Below are 19282 nucleotides of genomic sequence, written 5' to 3' on the forward strand. Positions count from 1 at the left end.
CAATCGATGAAGATTTGGGTAGGTCACCAATGATATACCTGCAAGACGTCGAGAGTTGCTGTAGCAACGCGGCCTAAGTTAGACGTAAATTGGGCGTTGAATGAATTTAGGTACAAGGCCTTCCGGTGGCGGCAATCTCAGTTAATCACATTGGGTTTTAGTGCATGCGACTTGCGTTGCTATCTTGAAATATTTCCTGCTATTGTACGTTCCATCCGGGAAGTTTATTTCTTTTCCAGCGTACCGTATTCGTATCGTAGCACAAGCCCAGCGTTTAATTTGGCGGCCCTTTTAACTGTATCATATCCAGGCTGAGGGTAAGTATGCTTCCGTCCCGTTCATTGTTATATCTTCCCGCTTCCTAGCTGTGCCACAACAACTACGGGCCTCTCACAATCAGGTCCCGGCTGTGATATTTCAACTTTAATGTTACCCTGTGTTCTTTGCATGGCTGTGTCAGGGGCTGTGTAGTTTTGTTATGATCTGGGTGTTGATAATACTAATAATACTATGTTACTACTATATGGCTCGCAAAGGAAAATATATTGTAGACCTTAGTTTGCACAAGTAAATAAGTCTGCGTGTAGTATAGGCACTGGTATATTATATGCACACTCTGCTCATACATAACTGGGCTTATGTACAGACTATACCAGGGCATTGTTCTATTTTAAGATGCAATTAACCCTTTTTTTCTCCCTTCAGATTAAGTTGTTGAGGAAGTATGGCTGTTCAAGAAGTCAGGCCTAATAACACAATCTACATCAACAACCTGAATGAGAAAATTAAAAAAGATGGTGAGTTAAGGCTGTAGCAATCCCTGGAGCGCAACCTAAATCTCTGTACCAGTGTTTACATTACTGCAATTTAGTGCTATTTAGAATTACTTGGTCTTTGAAAATCCAAAGATTTGACTTTTGCTTTCTTCTCTTTAGAGCTAAAGAAGTCTCTTTATGCCATATTCTCACAGTTTGGTCAGATTCTGGATATCTTGGTGTCTCGCAGCCTGAAGATGAGAGGACAGGCTTTTGTTATATTTAAAGAAATAAGCAGTGCCACAAATGCTCTGAGGTCAATGCAGGGGTTTCCCTTTTATGATAAACCAATGGTTAGTATTTATTGTAGTTTTTTTCCCATTTTTCATTTACTTTACTTCAAAGTGTTCTTTTAGGATAAGTCTATGGTTATAGAGACATGAATGATATCTGACACTTTATGGAAAAATGGTCAGTGACAGTGGAATGACCCATATATTTATATGAAAGGACATGGGTGTATATACCATCTTACTGGCAGATTAAAGGACTAGAAACAATTTTCCAAATCCCCCTGCCTATAAAGTAAACATACCTTTGTACGTGCATATTTGGGGTGTATGCTAATTTTCATTGAGGGGTTGAGAAGAAACTATGCACTCCCATATTGAAAAGGATATTGTACATAAGTTAATAACATCTTCAATAACCATCCTTCATAATATTTTTACAGGGCTCCTGGGTTAATACTTGTGAATGTGTGGGAGTTTACATCTGCTTAGGTAGTTTGCATGGATAGCTGTGCACATTGTTGCTAAAGGAATCCCACACCCAGTGCAATTAAATATATGGCTTGTTTGTTTATCTGTGCTCATTATTTCTTTAGAAAAAAAGAACTATAAAGCCAAGTTGGGTAGGGTGGTGGTGGATACATTCTGTTCAGTTTCCATACAGTATCTCCTCCCATTCCATTAAAACTTGGTTATTTTAGTCTTTATGCTGATTTTGCTTTTACTCCAGAGAATACAATATTCAAAATCCGATTCTGACATCATTGCCAAAATGAAAGGTACCTATGTGGAAAGAGACAGAAAGAGGCAGGAGAAGAGGAAGGTGAAAGGCCAGGAAGCTCCGGGTGTTAAAAAGGCTTTACCAGGTGCTGCGTTGCTTCCAGGCGTTCCAGGACAGATGGCGGTAAATACATACAATTTTTTTTTTTTCTTGAAAGAAACCCGTTATGTTGTGCACAGCCATAATTTTATTTATTTTTTAGGGCATGCAAAATATACCTGGTATGACTCAAGCTCCACGCATGATGCATATGGCTGGGCAGGCACCCTACATGCATCACCCTGGTATGATGCCACCACCAGGGATGGCACCAGGACAGATCCCACCAGGAGGCATGCCCCATGGACACCTGATGCCTGGGCAGATGGCACCCATGCAGCCAGTAAGTTAGACTACATCACCAGATCTGTCTGTGGGTGATAGTCTCGCTAGCTTTTATAAAGAGTACCTGATGTCTGCTAGCTTAACTATTCTTTGCAGCTTTCGGGGGAGGGGGTGCGGTGCTTAAAGGAGACATATTGGATAAATGGGGAAAACCCTAATATTGTAGGCAATTATGAATAATATATGGTGCTGGTTTCCCTTTGTGCTTAAAATTAATCCAATCTGTAAAAATGGCCCCTTTATTGGAGCTCCCTATAGATCCTCTCTTCTGACCATGTTTAAAATGAAGAGTGGGCGTTTCCTAATGGTCCCTGCCAGAAGCACAACTTTTTTAAGCGCAATCCTTCTATATCTAGAGGAGTAAAATTCACTGGTACATTCATTATTTTTATAGGATACATCTCCTTTAATATACTGGCAACTCCCAATAAACCTGGTGTCTTTCAAGAGCTGTCCACAGAAACTGCCTGTGTCTGAGTTTTTCAGTCATAACTTTGAATGCTGTTTTTTATTTTTTTTTAGATTTCTGAAAACCCACCTAACCACATCCTCTTCCTCACCAACCTTCCAGAGGAAACAAATGAGCTAATGCTATCTATGCTGTTTAACCAGTAAGTATTGCACAAAATATAACTGTTGTACACTGTCGTAGTTGCATAAAAACACCCTTGTCATATTTCAGTATTGCAGGGCAAAATTATGGAGTGGAAATTGTCCACAAAAAACCTTAATAAAAATATAACTTAGAACCTACAGAATAGCCGGTCTTTTCCAAGTCTGGCATGTTTTGCTTTTGCCCTTACTGTAACTATTTGGCTAGCATCCTGCCTATAGTGAGCAATTGGCTGTAGTTTTGTAGTTAACCAATTGTATTGTAAGTAATGCTTACACTGGAGACCTTGTTTCACATACAGGTCCTTTTCAAAAAATTAGCATATTGTGATAAAGTTCATTATTTTCTGTAATGTACTGATAAACATTAGACTTTCATATATTTTAGATTCATTACACACAACTGAAGTAGTTCAAGCCTTTTCTTGTTTTAATATTGATGATTGTGGCATACAGCTCATGAAAACCCAAAATTCCTATCTCAAAAAATTAGCATATCATGAAAAGGTTCTCTAAACGAGCTATTAACCTAATCATCTGAATCAACAAATTAACTCTAAAAACCTGCAAAAGATTCCTGAGGTTTTTAAAAACTCCCAGCCTGGTTCATTACTCAAAACCGCAATCATGGGTAAGACTGCCGACCTGACTGCTGTCCAGAAGGCCATCATTGACACCCTCAAGCAAGAGGGTAAGACACAGAAAGAAATTTCTGAACGAATAGGCTGTTCCCAGAGTGCTGTATCAAGGCACCTCAGTGGGAAGTCTGTGGGAAGGAAAAAGTGTGGCAGAAAACGCTGCACAACGAGAAGAGGTGACTGGGCCCTGAGGAAGATTGTGGAGAAGGACCGATTCCTGACCTTGGGGGACCTGCGGAAGCAGTGGACTGAGTCTGGAGTAGAAACATCCAGAGCCACCGTGTACAGGCGCGTGCAGGAAATGGGCTACAGGTGCCGCATTCCCCAGGTCAAGCCACTTTTGAACCAGAAACAGCGGCAGAAGCGCCTGACCTGGGCTACAGAGAAGCAGCACTGGACTGTTGCTCAGTGGTCCAAAGTATGTCATTCGGAAATCAAGGTGCCAGAGTCTGGAGGAAGACTGGGGAGAGGGAAATGCCAAAATGCCTGAAGTCCAGTGTCAAGTACCCACAGTCAGTGATGGTCTGGGGTGCCATGTCAGCTGCTGGTGTTGGTCCACTGTGTTTTATCAAGGGCAGGGTCAATGCAGCTAGCTATCAGGAGATTTTGGAGCACTTCATGCTTCCATCTGCTGAAAAGCTTTATGGAGATGAAGATTTCATTTTTCAGCACGACCTGGCACCTGCTCACAGTGCCAAAACCACTGGTAAATGGTTTACTGACCATGGTATTACTGTGCTCAATTGGCCTGCCAACTCTCCTGACCTGAACCCCATAGAGAATCTGTGGGATATTGTGAAGAGAAAGTTGAGAGACACAAGACCCAACACTCTGGATGAGCTTAAGGCCGCTATTGAAGCATCCTGGGCCTCCATAACACCTGAGCAGTGCCACAGGCTGATTGCCTCCATGCCACGCCACATTGAAGCAGTCATTTCTGCAAAAGGATTCCCGACCAAGTATTGAGTGCATAACTGAACATAATTATTTGAAGGTTGACTTTTTTTGTATTAAAAACACTTTTCTTTTATTGGTCGGATGAAATATGCTAATTTTTTGAGATAGGAATTTTGGGTTTTCATGAGCTGTATGCCACAATCATCAATATTAAAACAAGAAAAGGCTTGAACTACTTCAGTTGTGTGTAATGAATCTAAAATATATGAAAGTCTAATGTTTATCAGTACATTACAGAAAATAATGAACTTTATCACAATATGCTAATTTTTTGAAAAGGACCTGTACATTATAGGATGTTATCCAAAAACTTGTTGTTCAGAAAGCTCAGAATTATGGGAAGGGAATCTTCAATAGACTGTTTTAATTAAATTACATTTTAAAATTTTTTTACTTTTTTTATTTAGTAGACTTAAAGTATGCAGATATAAATTACAGAGACCCATAATCTGGAAAACCCCAGGTCCTAAGTATGCTGGATAGTCGATCTTAAATCTTTGCTGATATTTAAGTACTGCAACTATAATTATTCTAAGTCAGTGCTGTCCAACTTCTGCGGTGCCGAGGGCCGGAATTTCTATAGCATACATGGTGGAGGGCCGCTAATGGAAGCCAGTTTTGACCACTCCCCTTTTTGAAACCACACCTATTTTATCACAATGGTGGTAGCACAGCAAAATCCCAAATGCTTGGTGCTTACTGTGGGGATATCAACCATCATTCATATGTGAAAGAATTATGTCATATTAAGATATACCCTTAAATTCCATATGCCTCCTCCTCCCCTGTGGATAGCAGAGCAACCCCCAGTACATAATTACACACCTTAGGGACCATTTAATAGCTATTTCCAACTGCTAACAAACTCCCACAAACCCCTGCCAGGTTCACCTCCCACAAGCAGCATAGGGCAAGCAGAGTATGCTGTCTGTGTGTGCCATACTCTGCCTGCCCTACCCTGCCTGTGTGTGTCATACTCTGCCTGCCCTACCCTTCCTGTGTGTGCCATACTCTGCCTACCCTGCCTGTGTGTGCCGTACTCTACCTGCCCTATGCTGCCTGTGTGTGCCATACTCTGCCTGCCCTACCCTTCCTGTGTGTGCCATACCCTCCCTGCCCTATGCTGCCTGTGTGTGCCATACTCTGCCTGCCCTATGATGGCTGTATGTGCCATGCTCTGCCTGCCCTACCCTGCCTGTGTGTACCATACCCTCCCTGCCCTATGCTGTCTGTGTGTGCCATACTCTGCCTACCCTATGCTCCCTGTGTGTGCCATACTCTGCCTGCCCTACCCTGCCTATGTGTACCATACCCTCCCTGCCCTATGCTCCCTGTGTGTGCCATACACACAGGCAGCATAGTCCAGGCAGTACCTACATAGGTACTGTAGGTACCTGAGGTGTGAAGAAGTGAACCTCAGTGAGCCTGAGGTGTGAACACTGCAGGGGGTGAACAATGCAGGAATTAAAAGGTGTGAAAAACACAGGGGATTACATTTTTAAACAATACAGGGGGATTACAGCCTGAATCTGAGGTGAGAACCATGCAGGGGGGGCAGTTAATCTCAGTACTGATACCATTTAAAGCTTACTCAAAGGTAAGCCATCAAAGCAGCCAGACAGGTGGGGGGCCACACAAAGGGGGGTCCAGTTGGACAGCACTGTTCTAAGTAATGCAGATTGTAGACACCCTACAATTGTATTTTCTTTTTTTTTTCCATTGGATAAGGACAGTGTCCAATAGATAAAGAAATAGCATAGTGACTTGCCAAGCAGTCCTTTTAAAGCTTCCAATGCTGTAATATCGTCTCACATAGGTCCAAAGAGAGGGTTCTTGCATCTCAATAGAAACTTGCAAATTGTGTGTTGTACATACATGTGTATGTTACAAAGGTGAACACCCCCCATTAAATTTATTATTTTTTTTACCAGATTTCCTGGTTTCAAGGAAGTTCGACTTGTCCCTGGCCGCCATGACATTGCTTTTGTGGAATTCGATAATGAGGTTCAGGCAGGAGCTGCTCGCGAGTCTCTTCAGGGATTCAAGATCACACAGAGCAACTCCATGAAGATTTCATTTGCTAAGAAATAACAGGACAACACACTGGATTTTGTACCCTGTACTGTTCAATCCTCACGCACACTGACATGACTCAGGAGTCGGAGCAGAGTTTTTCCGAACAATAGTCAGATGTTGTATTATGGTTTTTTTGCCCCTTCTCCATCAATACGTGCAGATGCTAGGTTTTTTTGTTTTTTTTTTAAAAAAGTAAACTTTGTCTGATGAGATGAGGTGTCATAATGTTGGTGAGTAAAACTTATTAATATTTTTTAAAGTTTTTACTTTTAAGCATTGCACCCAGAGTCTGCAAGTCAGGCATTGTACCTGGAGCTTTTTTCTTTTCTTTGCAATAAACTTTCTTTTTTTTTTTTTTTTTTAAACCAATGTGTCTTAGTCGTTATTTAAAAACTAATGTCCCAGCACTTGTGGTAAATGTTATACTTTTCATTTTGAAAACACCACTAAAAACCTGCTGAAGTTGACCCTGTTATTGTGTTTATTTCTCTGATAGGCTGTTTCTGTTTGGCTATGTTAACTGTACAACGCAATGAGGGCCATGGATGGTGGTAAAGTTGTTGCTATCAAGTCTGAGAAGTGGCAGTTTACTCAAGGCTAAAGTTGGAAGGGGACATATACCAACACTTTTTGCTTTGTGGTTTTCACTAGTTTTTTGAGGTGCTGCCAGCACTTTTCATATTGGGATGGGTTGGACAGACCTGGGAGGTATTCCTAAGTGATTGTAGGTTTAGGGCACTCCTCTTCCTGTTTGCTCATTTTTATTTTTTTTTCTAAAGGGCAAACAGATTTTCCTTTAAAATATTTTACAATTTTGTGGTGAGGCCTGCCATTTTCTTATTTTCAAAGTACCCACAGCCATGTGACTTGAGCTCTGAAACTTTGTCACTCTGCAAGTTGTGATATCCCCCAGAGCAGCTCATAATGGCTCCCTAATACCTCTGCTGAAAGATTCAGTTGCATGAAATGATAGCACCTCCAAGTGTCTGCAATGCTATCACTGTTCTGCTATGGGCTAATAGCACTACTGGTAGAGAAATTGTCCAGTGGAGAAATGGGGGAAAAACTGCCAATACTGCCTCTCATTTACTTGGATGATGGCAGACAGGGATAATCCCTACTTGTATTGGCGTTTGCGGGGATCAGTTTACAATAGAAAGTAGCATGGGCTTTAGGCATTTCTCTGTAAGCTAAGAACGCTGCAAAAACTGACCCTTGAGCCATTATACTGTAAAAAGCATGAACGAATCATATGCCGCTCGCCTGATCTGATTGCACATTCCTACGCTGCAATGTCTCGGCATGACTTAACGCAACCGCTTAATTTTTTCCACTGTATTTTTTTTTTTTTTTTTTTCCCCCTTGTACTCTCTGCACCTTTTTATAAATGATAAATTGCTGTTTACCACCAGCTATAGTTTTGTATATTTAAATCTAATAGAGGAAATGGACCTTGACCTTTGAGATGCAAAGGGGAAAAACTTTAAGTACCCAATGTATCTATAGATAAATTATATATAAATGATTTATTAAATATAAAATACACAAGAGCCATTAATATCCTGTAAATGAACTCTTTAGAAATGGTGTTTAGTCATGTAATTTCTGTTGTATGACTCCCTGAAATGTGTGTTATAATAAATAATGCACAGCCTGTTGTATAATATTGAGGATATTTGGAGTTTCATGGCCTGCACCGAATCCAGGATTTGGTCAAATCCATTCCTCTGGCTGAACTGAATCGAAATCACATGATTTTTTTTTTGTTTTGTCAAACACAAGTTTTTTCACCTGCTTTGCATGCAGTTGTCTGTAACCCTTCCTTTTCCTAATTTGCATATGCAAATTCAGTTCAGTATTCAGTCGAACTTCATGTATCCTATGTTTTCTATTTTTAAATAAAGAAAATACAAAGTCACTGATATTAACTCTTAGTACAATGCTGAACCAGGGACTGATCTGATTGCCATCTTTAATTCAGGAAGGAACTTTCCCCCAGTGAGGCAAATTTAAGAGGCTTCGAATTGGATGTTCTGTATCTGTTAGCAGTTAGGCAGGTGTCATTTAGAAATATAAAGTAAAACAAATAAATCTATTCTAAATCCTAACGATTTGGTTGCTTACAAAGGGGCATACAGCAGGTTTTCACAGACAGAAACCTTAAAAACATGCAACCGGAAGGACATCCCGTAATATATATCATGAGGTAAAGAAAGGATTTTTTTTTCTCCAGTTGTAAACGGCCCCCCCATCTGGCCCAGAAATAGACTAGAATGACCCCTTTTGTGGAAGCTGTTAGTCCTTGCTTACATCTGGTGGGCTGGCTCCAAAAATGTAGGATATTTGCTGTAGATTTTTATGCATCATTACTTATTCTAAGGAAATGGGACTACTACACTACTTTACTGTTTGGTCTCGGTTCTGTACAGATGTCATTATGCAGAGAAGTAGCTCACGAACATTGATTTCAATCACAACTGCTTTGCTCTGTCATTCATTTTTGTTTCTATGGGGAATGACAGAAAAATATGAATAAATATACAGTAAGAAAGACTGTACATGGATAGCCTATCTGCTGTACCTCAATGGCAGAGAAAAGAGAGTTTTACAATGATTGCTATAAAACTGACCTAAATTAAAAGTGCATTACAAGAAACTAAGTTCTTAAGGAAAACTACCCCTGAAATGAATACTTAACCAACAGCTAGTTTATATTATGGTAAGTGACCTATTAAAGAATCTCACCAAACTGGAATATATATATATATATATATATATATATATATACATATACCAAATCAAACACAACCAGCACCAAGGGTCTTGTGGTTCAAACAAATATTAGTGTATTATAATTGCATGTACAACTGACGTTTCAGTCCCTTTTACATTCTTGATCCACCATTTAGTGATGGACTGGGTGCTCCCTCAGAGATCACATGGCCAGAAATAATGCAGCTCTATCTGTAACAGGAAGTAGTGTGGAAGCAAAAGACAGAAATCTGTCCATTCATTGGCTGATCTGACCAAGCATGTATGTGTGCACTGTGAATCCTATGATCCCAGAAGGTGGCACTTAATTCTTAAAATAGCAATTTTCTATTTAGGGTTACCCACATACTACTAAAATTAATTGTTAATTAAGATGAAGCAGGGTTTTACATATTATTATTATTATTATTATTATTAACATTTATTTATAAAGCGCCAACATATTCCGCAGCGCTGTACAATAAGTGGGTTACATACATTGGACATACAGAGTAACATATAAAGCAATCAATAACCAATACAAGAGGTGAAGAGGGCCCTGCCCAAAAGAGCTTACAATCTACAAGGAGAAAGGGTTGAGACACAAGGTGTGGGAATGGGCATGACCAGAGTTGTGAGAGGTGGGGCACAGGGTATTGCTAAACTAGATTAAGGTAAGCTTCTCTAAATAAATGTGTTTTTAGAGATTTCTTGAAGGCAGAGAGATTGGGAGAAAGTCTGACAGTTTGTGGGAGCGAATTCCAGAGAAGGGGGGCAGCCCTTGCAAAGTCTTGAATGCGAGCGTGTGAGGAGGGAATGAGAGAGGAGTTGAGGAGCAGGTCAGTAGAGGAGCGTAACAAGTGGGTTGGATGGTACCTAGAAATGAGTTCAGAGATGTAGGGTGGGGCAGAGTTATGGACTGCTTTAAATGTGAGGGTCAATAGCTTGAATTTTATCCTGGATGGTAGGGGAAGCCAGTGCAGGGATTGGCAGAGCGGCATGGCAGAGGAGGAGCGGTTGGAGAGGTGTATGAGCCTGGCAGCAGTATTCATTATGGACTGGAGAGGGGACAGTCTTTGGAGGGGAAGGCCAATTAATAGGGAGTTACAGTAGTCCAGGCGAGATATTATAAGAGAGTGAATAAGAATTTTGGCAGCATCTTGGGTGATAAATGATCGGATTTTGGAGATATTTCTTAGGTGAAAGTGACATGATTTGATAAGTGATTGGATATGAGGGGTGAAGGACAGGGCAGAATCAAGGATAACCCCAAGGCACCGGGCCTGGGAAGATGGGGTGATGGTAGAATTGTTAACCGTTATAGATACCTCGGGAACAATGTGGGCGTTGGATGGGGGAAAGAGAACCAGTTCAGTTTTAGAGAGGTTTAATTTCAGGTAACGTTGGGACATCCAAGTGGAGATAGCGGACAGGCAGGAAGAGACGCGAGTTAGAAGCTCTGGGTTGAGATCAGGAGAGGAAAGATAGATCTGAGTATCGTCAGCATAGAGGTGGTACTGAAAGCCAAAAGAACTGATTAGTTTGCCAAGTGAGGAGGTATAGAGAGAAAATAGTAAGGGGCCCAGGACAGAGCCTTGAGGAACCCCAACAGAAAGAGGCAAGGGAGAAGATGATTCCCCATTGTAAGAGACACTGAAGGATCGATCTGAGAGATAAGATGAAAACCAGGATAAGGCAGTGTCACGAAGGCCAAGAGAGCGGAGAGTCTGGAGGAGAAGAGGGTGATCCACAGTGTCAAAAGCAGCAGAGAGATCGAGAAGTATTAGTAGCGAGTAGTGTTTTTTGGCTTTAGCCGAAAGGAGGTCATTTGTTAGTCGGGTTAGAGCAGTTTCTGTGGAGTGTTGTTGTCTAAAACCAGATTGTAGGGGATCCAGGAGGTTATTGTCAGAGAGGAATAGCGCCAGTCGGTTGTATACTAGGCGCTCAAGCAGTTTGGAGATGAATGGGAGCAGAGAGATAGGTCGGAGGTTAGTAGGATTGGAAGGATCTAGGGAGGGTTTTTTCAGAATAGGGGTTACAAGTGCATGTTTCAGTTGGGAGGGAAAGATTCCAGTAGAGAGCGAGAGATTGAATAGATGAGTTAAGGCTTTGATAAGACAGGGGTTGGCATTACGTAGAAGTTTGGTAGGAATGGGATCAAGCGGGCAGGTAGTAAGGTGGGAGGAAGACAGCAGTTTTGAGACTTCCTCTTCAGTCACAGGGGAGAAGGAGCCAAGAAGAGACTGGGGAGCATGTAGGGAGGGAGGGGAATGGTTATGGGGATTTAGTTGTGCAATGTCACTTCGGATGGTGTCAATTTTATTTTTAAAGTGCTCAGCAATAGCTTGAGCAGTGACTGAAGCACACGGAGGGGGCGGAGGAGGGGACAGCAGAGAGTTAAAGGTAGAGAAGAGATGTGCAGGTTTTTTAGAGAGGGAGTTAATAAGTGCAGTGAAGTAGGTTTGTTTAGCTTGGCAGAGGGTGGTGTTGTAGGAGAGCAGAGCAGATTTGTAGCTGCAGAAATCTGACTCTGACCTTGATTTGCGCCAGCGGCGCTCAAGTGTACGTGACTGTTTTTGGAGGGATTTGGTATGAGCAGTGTGCCAGGGTTGGAGCGGTTTGGGCCTCATGCGTTTAGTCTTGGCAGGAGCAAGCTCATTAAGGGCAGTGGTGAGTGTGCTGTAGTAGACAGAGGTAGCCTTATTAGGACAAGAGACCATTTGGATGTTAGAATGAAGAGAGTCAAAGGTAGAAGAGAGATGTGACGTGTTTAGGGATTGCAGGTCTCGGTATGTGTATGTTTGGGGGGCAGCAGAGGGTGTAGAGGGAGTAAGCGAGAGGTGAAATGTGAGCAGATTGTGATCAGAGAGGGGGAAAGGGGAGTTAGTGAAGTTGGAGGTAGAACAACATTTTGTAAATATAAGATCCAGAGAGTTTCCATTAGAGTGAGAGGGGGAGTCAGAGCACAGAGATAACCCAAAGGAGGATGTTAGTGAAAGGAGTTTAGAGATAGCAGGGGCATTAGGATTGTTAACAGGTATGTTAAAGTCACCTAGTACAATGGATGGGGAGTCAGAGGAAAGGAAGTAAGGAAGCCAGGCAGAAAAGTTGTCAAAGAATTGTGAGGTCGGTCCAGGAGGTCGGTATATGACCGCAATGTGAAGCGAAACAGGGGCGAAGAGCTTAATAGAGTGAACCTCAAATGAGGAAAATGAAAGAGAAGGAGGGCAGCTTGTTTATGCAATATGGCCTTGCAATATATGCAATGGTCTTGCATTTACTAATGAAAGGGCAAGACATATTAGTTAAAGGCATTGTGAGGGCATGGCAAGACTTTTCCCTTACAGGGCTTCCAATTATGTGCATACATGAAAGGATTATTTTATTAAAGCACTGTGCTTTGCACCTAATACGCTAGTAATGGGCACAATGGAACTATTGATGTTAGGCACTACCTACACAAGGTTATGAATAACAGCACTGCTTTTATGAATGTTAACTATACACACAATTTTTGGGCCTGCTCATAGTAAAAGAAGTTCTAAGTGTGTAGCATTTGTCTGTGATAATAAAGGTCCTCTTTATGCTCAGCACATTCAAAGGCAAAAAAAAACCTCGGGAGAAGCATATCATGGCCATCTGTATTTGCCCTAAAGCAGTTATTCTCAAACTGTATGGCTGACACCCAAGGGTGGACCTGGAGATGAGAATGGTGACCCTCTGCACCCTTTGCTTGATGGCCAATAAGTTTAAGATTTGATGAGAATCCCTATTCACCCTGTTAGATAATCTTGGAAGCTTAGTATAAAAGTCAAATAGAGCACTTAGTTGATTTTCTGTATATTGTTGGCTAAATGGCTGATGGCTTATGTAGCAATGCTTCATTTATCTACAACCTTAGAAACTCCCCTCAAACGGAACTCCCTGCAAGTTACCAGGTACAGCAAAAAGCCTCTCCTGATAACTTTAAGAGCCTTAATTATGATTTTTAAATCAGACTTAGTGCAGAGAGCGCACTTACACTAGTGATGCTGCCCCCCCCAACCCAATCTGAAGCACCGTACATTAAGTGTGGGGGGTACCGGAAAGGACGCCACAGGCAGCCAGGAACAGAGGATTGCCCCTGCTTGTTACAAAGGGTTTAACCTCCAGGGTTTAACCAAACAGCAAGCCAACCACTACACAAAAGATATCACAAAAGCTCCAGTCATTTATCCTTTAAAACGTTTCTTCAATTACCACTAAAAAGTCTAATAATAATGAAAAAGCTTATTTCTGTTTTTTTTTTTTTACAAAACGTTCACATTGGTGGTTCTTTCTTTTAATAAGCCTCTTCCAGTTGAAGCACAGCTTGATCTAAATTCTGTAGGCACACATAAAGCAGTCAGTGTTAGCCTTCATATTTACAGAAAGTTTTGAACACAGGGGGGTTTGTTCATGGTGGCTCCAATTTCCCACCATACGTAAGGTGTTGGGTAAAGTTTTTGTGTCTTGTTGCAGAAGGAATGTGCAAAGCCGTGCAGGAGGCAGCATATTATTTGGATAGACTTACTTCAAATACATTTTGAAGGCATAACGAAATAAAACAATATTACCTTGTATCACAGAAAACTGTATGTATTTATTTTTCTGCCTAATTGCAGTAATTAGCCCATTAATAGACAATTAATAGAGTGAACTTGCATGCCTCTGGTGGGTAATAGAAAAGTAGAGAAAGAGGGAACACACAGCAGATTAATGAGGACTAGTTAGTACATTATACAGTACTGCCTCTGCTGAGCATTCAGAGCGGTGCCTGAGCAGAACAGTCATGTTTTGGAAGGCAGTGTGTCTTGCTATTTGCCTCCTATTGGGAATGGCTCTTGGGGGTAGAAGGATGACAAAACTGGCAGACAAGAAACTGTGTGCAGATGAGGAATGTAGTCGTGAGTAGATTATACCCTCATGTTTTTGGGGTAAAGGGGCATAGAATTATTGCTATTTAAATGCTGGTTAACTTTTTTGGTACCCTCTAGATCCCATCTCCATTGCAGTAGCATTGTCTGATTACACCCCTCCAGACTGCCGTTTCATACCCATCAGACAGGGGCAAACTCTCTACATCTTCTCCAAGCTGAAGGGCAGAGGCAGGCTTTTCTGGCAAGGAAGTGTAAGTATTTAGTACCTTTTCTAAAACATGACAAATTGACAATTGTAGGTAGTACCAGTGCCATCTTCTCCTGTGAGATATATGTAAACACAACACGTGCAATGTAGTGCAAGCATATCCTTGCTTATACACAGTGCTTACAGTAAGCAGATTACACCCCTAGATGTGGAGCATACAGAAACGTATAGTTCATTTGTTGCAGGGCAGCATATTACTAACCCCTTGGAGGTCAGACTATTGCATTCAAATATGAATATGAAAATTATATATTTGCTGAATTAGGTACCATGAAAAATCCTTCACCCGCATGCATAGTATTTTGACCTTTTTATGTTCAAGCATCTCTAATTCTGATAGGAAGAACATTCCCACTAATAATTTAAGTACTCCTTTAGCACCACGTCCTGCACACTACACTATGTATAGATAGAACAGATATTACTGCAGCAGCACCAGTTCCAGCTCCCACATTATGCACAAGACTGAACTTTGCCTTGTGTAAATAATTCAGGCAGCGTTTACTTCTTTATCAATTGTTTTCTTCCTCTCTAGGTACAAGGGGACTATTATGGAGAACAAGCTGCCAGGCTGGGGTATTTCCCAAGTACTATTGTGCAAGAGGAACATTACTTGATGCCAGGAAAAGTGGAGGTCTCAACAGATGTGAGTTTTTCTTGAATAAGTATATGCAACATGAATAAATGTGATAGTTTGCAAAGGCAAGGACATAAACAATGACTTGGGAGTAGTAACTTTCAAAACTCCAAATCTGAAGCAATAAAAAACGTAATCTCCAGCAATCCGTGGCATAAGGGACATCATAAAATTATCAAAATCCATTAATAAGTGCCCAAGAGTTAATACATTAATCCAAAAAAACATTACATGCATATGGATTGCTGTATCTCTAAATGTAATTTCTGCAGTGAACACAAAGCTTATAATAAGTATGATTAAGCCACAGGGTATATTCTACACCAATGTTTTTTAACCAGTGAAGAAGAGACCAGATCCATCCGTGTCATCTGTCATTGGCTATAACGTAAACCAGGCATATCTTTTTGTCAGTCAGGTGGCACGGTGGGAGGATTTTCCCTGTGTGCCATCACTTTACTGATATGAGCACTCAATACAATCACTTGTTTTATTCCTAGGAATGGGATTTTACCTGCCACTGAAAATGGATAAAAACCAAGTTGCCACCGCTTTTAAAAAAAGAAGCAACACTGGCATGCGTCTTTTAAAGATTTTCAAAGATAACAGCATATGAAAATCGTTTTCTATTCTGCTATGTTCTACTGCATATGAATATACACATCTGTAGAGGTATTCTATTACTTACAGAAAAACAAAGCTTGTATCCTGCTGTGTATGCTGCTGACTGCTGACTGATTACATTCCACATCTAATACATATAGATTATTATCAGCTAAGCCTTAATTAAAAATAGAGTTATTTAGAACTCAAACTCTTCAAGAAAACTTATTGTACTGTTTTAATAAAATTGCATAAAATACATAATAAAGATATTCTTAAATAATTTCTGTTCTCAGTTTCTCCATTTGAAAAAAAATATAAAATAATTAAGGACTGACGTAGAGTGCCCTCCATAATGTTTGAGACAAAGACGCATTTTTCTTTGATTTACCCCTCTGCTCCTCAATGTAAAATTTTAAATCAAACAATTCAGAAGTGCTCATTCCATACTCTAATTAAAAATTATTTGCATACCCCCCTATGTATTGCCTTGGCAGTCCATGCTGGTCCAGCCACCATCACCCCCTTCCAACCCTCTAATAGCCGCAGTACGAAGGGCCTTTAATGATGCCCGCAAAATCCTTAGAACTAGCACTATCGATCCAGCTACCCCCCTCTGGCGCAATAAAACCCTGGGCAAACTAACAGAAATACCCCCACCAAAGCAGTGGCTAGAGGTAGGCATCACCTCCATACAAGACGAGTGGGACGAGGGCGAGATGGTTCCATTCTCAACCTTAAGGAGGCGATATTCTCTACCAGCTGCCCAGTGGCTGTTATACCATAGGGTGCAATTAATCCTTAAGCATCTAAGCCGAAGGTCCCCCCTGGCCATGTCAGAGGATCCGCTGCTCTCACTTATAAGGAAGGGTCACAAAAAATGTAAGATCTCTACACTATATAAGTATATAATGGAGGGGAGGTACAAGCTCTTTGCCCTCAAAGGGAGGGAAGCGTGGGAGAAGGACCTAGGTTCCATATCAGATGATCAATGGAAAGGGGTGTTAGCCTTCCCAAAAACTGTATCCATCAACTGCAGGCATGAGATGCTTCAGCTATACCTTATCCACTGGGCCTATTACACCCTGGAGAAACTGCATAAAATCTACCCAGAATCCTCCCCTTTGTGCAACAGGGGCCAGGCAGAGACTGGCACCCTACTGGGCAAAAATTCTAAACAAACTAGGAGCAGTGATAGCCACTGACCTTACCCCTTCTCCTAAATTGTGCGTACTAGGTCTAACTGCTGGCTTAGAGCTAAGCAGCAGCAAAAAGGCACTCCTGGCCAAGGTGCTATTCCAAGCGCGTAGGCAAATTACCCTCAATTGGAAAGCGCAAGCAGCCCCGACCTATAACTCATGGCTAAAGGCAGTTAACGACATACAGGAAAGGTACTCACTGGGCAAGAAAGGGTAGATTAGCACCTTTGCCAATACCTGGGGGAGTTGGATGGCACACGTAAACCAGTAACCTTATCTTGACACTTGTATGCATAAAGGGCCACCAGGTATGCCACTATTCCCGCCCTAGGGTCCCACGACTGCCAGAATGAAAGACCGCCCTCTAAGCTATGATGTATACGCTGTGGATAGTTGATGTGACCAACGCTCCTGCTCTATGTAGAAAATGTAAAATGCCTGTAAAATTGTCCTCATGAATGCCAATGATGTTAAGTATGTACCAGTGTTAATGCTTTGACTTCAATAAAAACTACCTGAATTAAAAAAAAAAAAAGATATTTGCATAAATTTTAGTTTCACCATGTAGAAATTACAACACTTTTTATACATAGTCCCCCCCATATTAGGGCACCATAATGTTTGGGACAACTGGCTTCACAGTTGTTTGTGATTACTTAGGTGTGATGCATTGGTGGTGCAGTGGTGCAGGGACAAGATACTTGGGGGCCCATTTACTTACCCACGAACGGGCCGAATGCGCCCGATTGCGTTTTTTTCGTAATGATCGGTATTTGGCGATTTTTCGGAAAATTATTGCGACTTTTTAGTTGCCATTCCGAATGTTGTGCAAAATCTGGCGATTTTTTGCGCAAAATGTTGCTATTTTTTCATAGCACTCGGATTCATTCAAGCTTCAGTATGGTGACTTTTCTTGGGCCAGGTTGGAGCTGCAGGGTGCCATTGAGTCCTATGGGAGGCTTCCAAAATCATGCTAAGTCTGAAAGTTTCGCCCGCCGCTTACGAGCGCTCAATACAAAAAAGTCGCGACAAGATACGAGTGAATCGTAATGGCTACGAAAAACTCGCGTTTTTTTGCGCAAATCGTATTGGTAATGAAAAAGTCGCGACAATTTCTGAAAAGTCGTAAAGGCGCCGAAAAAATCGCAAAAAATACGAAAAAGTCGCAAAATGTTCGTTTTCCAATCGGAATTTTTCCAATTCGGATTCGAATTCGTGTCTTAGTAAATCAGCCCCCTAGGCTTGCTTCTACCATTAGGAGTCCAAGGAAGGCACCACTGCTGATGACAGGAAAATGCCTGTCCAACAGATCAGGAACACTCTTCAGGAGGCAGGTGTGTCTTTGTGAGAGACCTCTATCCACAGAAGACTTAAAGGAACAGTAACACCAAAAAATGAAAGAGCTTTAAAGTAATAAAAATATAATGCACTGTTGCCCTGCACTGGTAAAACTGGTGTGTTTGCTACAGTAACACTACTATAATTTATATAATAAGCTGCTGTGTAGCCATGGGGCAGCCATTCAAGCTGGGAAAAAGGAGAAAAGGCACAGGTTACATAGCAGATAACAGATAAGTTCTATAGAATACAATAGTGTTTTATCTGTTATCTGCTATGTGCCTGTGCCTTTTCCCCTTTGAATGGCTGCCTCCATGGCTACATAGCAGCTTATTTATATAAATTATAGTAGACTTTCTGAAGTAAACACACAACTTTTACCAGTGCAGGGCAGCAGCACATTATATTTTAGTTACTTTTATACACTTTCATATTTTGATGTTACTGTTCCGTTAATGAAGGAAAATACAGAGGCTACATTGCAGGAAGCAAACCACTAGTTAGCCACAAAAAAGGCCAGATTACAGTTTGTGACAAAGCAGAATCCTGGAAAAAGGTGTTATGGACAGACAAGACCAAGATTAACCTGTATTAGAGTGATGGCAAGAGGAAAGTGTGGAGACAATAAGGAACTGTCCGCCTGGTGGGGGCGTTATGGCTTGGGTATGTATGGATGCCACAGGTATTCGCACACTAAAGGCCATACATGTAACAATTACAACCTTTATGTGTCAAGCTTGTAGGGGGATCTTGACAAACTGGCAAAGGAGCAGCTAAGTGGTAAATGAGATTCAGTGGAAATAAATATAAGGTTATTTCCTACGAAAACAAAAACATACTGGAAATACAGTATATACACATAATTAGAGTAATGAAATGTAAACCTAAAAAGAGAAGGACCTATGAGTACTTATGGATAATATATTTAGCTGTAGCAAGCAATGGCAGTCAATAAAATGTTGTATTAGAATTTAAAATATGCTGCAGTTTTGGTCTCCAGTAATGAAATTGAATTTTACTGAAAGAAAAGAAGACTGATTAAACTGATAAATTGTATGGATGATCTTTCAGAAAAAAAGTGCTAATGGGGGGGCT

At 41.2% G+C, this 19282-nt stretch overlaps 2 protein-coding genes across 3 annotated transcripts; both read left to right on the forward strand.

The window, feature by feature from the left end:
* Positions 1–83: 83 nt before the first annotated feature.
* snrpa (small nuclear ribonucleoprotein polypeptide A) lies at positions 84–6858 on the forward strand. Of its 2 annotated transcripts, none has more exon segments than NM_001016784.2 (7): positions 84–317; positions 706–797; positions 936–1108; positions 1776–1949; positions 2029–2208; positions 2733–2821; positions 6349–6854. In NM_001016784.2, coding segments are annotated over 6 exon segments (849 nt in total). In that variant the 5' UTR covers positions 84–317; positions 706–724; the 3' UTR covers positions 6509–6854.
* A 7179-nt stretch (positions 6859–14037) lies between these two features.
* Positions 14038–15933, forward strand: mia (MIA SH3 domain containing). Its single transcript, NM_001142244.1, is given in 4 exon segments — positions 14038–14169; positions 14260–14393; positions 14946–15056; positions 15548–15933. Coding segments are annotated over 4 exon segments (384 nt in total). The 5' UTR covers positions 14038–14054; the 3' UTR covers positions 15572–15933.
* The last annotated feature ends 3349 nt before the right edge of the window (positions 15934–19282 follow it).

This window comes from Xenopus tropicalis, chromosome 8 (genome assembly GCF_000004195.4).
Source record: "Xenopus tropicalis strain Nigerian chromosome 8, UCB_Xtro_10.0, whole genome shotgun sequence".
Taxonomy (NCBI): domain Eukaryota; kingdom Metazoa; phylum Chordata; class Amphibia; order Anura; family Pipidae; genus Xenopus; species Xenopus tropicalis.

Bases quoted from the DNA above. Each gene is read 5' to 3' on its own strand.
- snrpa (XM_012968443.3), top strand. From the start codon at position 725: ATGGCTGTTCAAGAAGTCAGGCCTAATAACACAATCTACATCAACAAC. The intron at 798-935 runs GTGAGTTAAGGC...TCTTCTCTTTAG, and splicing joins TGAGAAAATTAAAAAAGATG to AGCTAAAGAAGTCTCTTTAT. The intron at 1,950-2,028 runs GTAAATACATAC...TTTATTTTTTAG, and splicing joins GCGTTCCAGGACAGATGGCG to GGCATGCAAAATATACCTGG.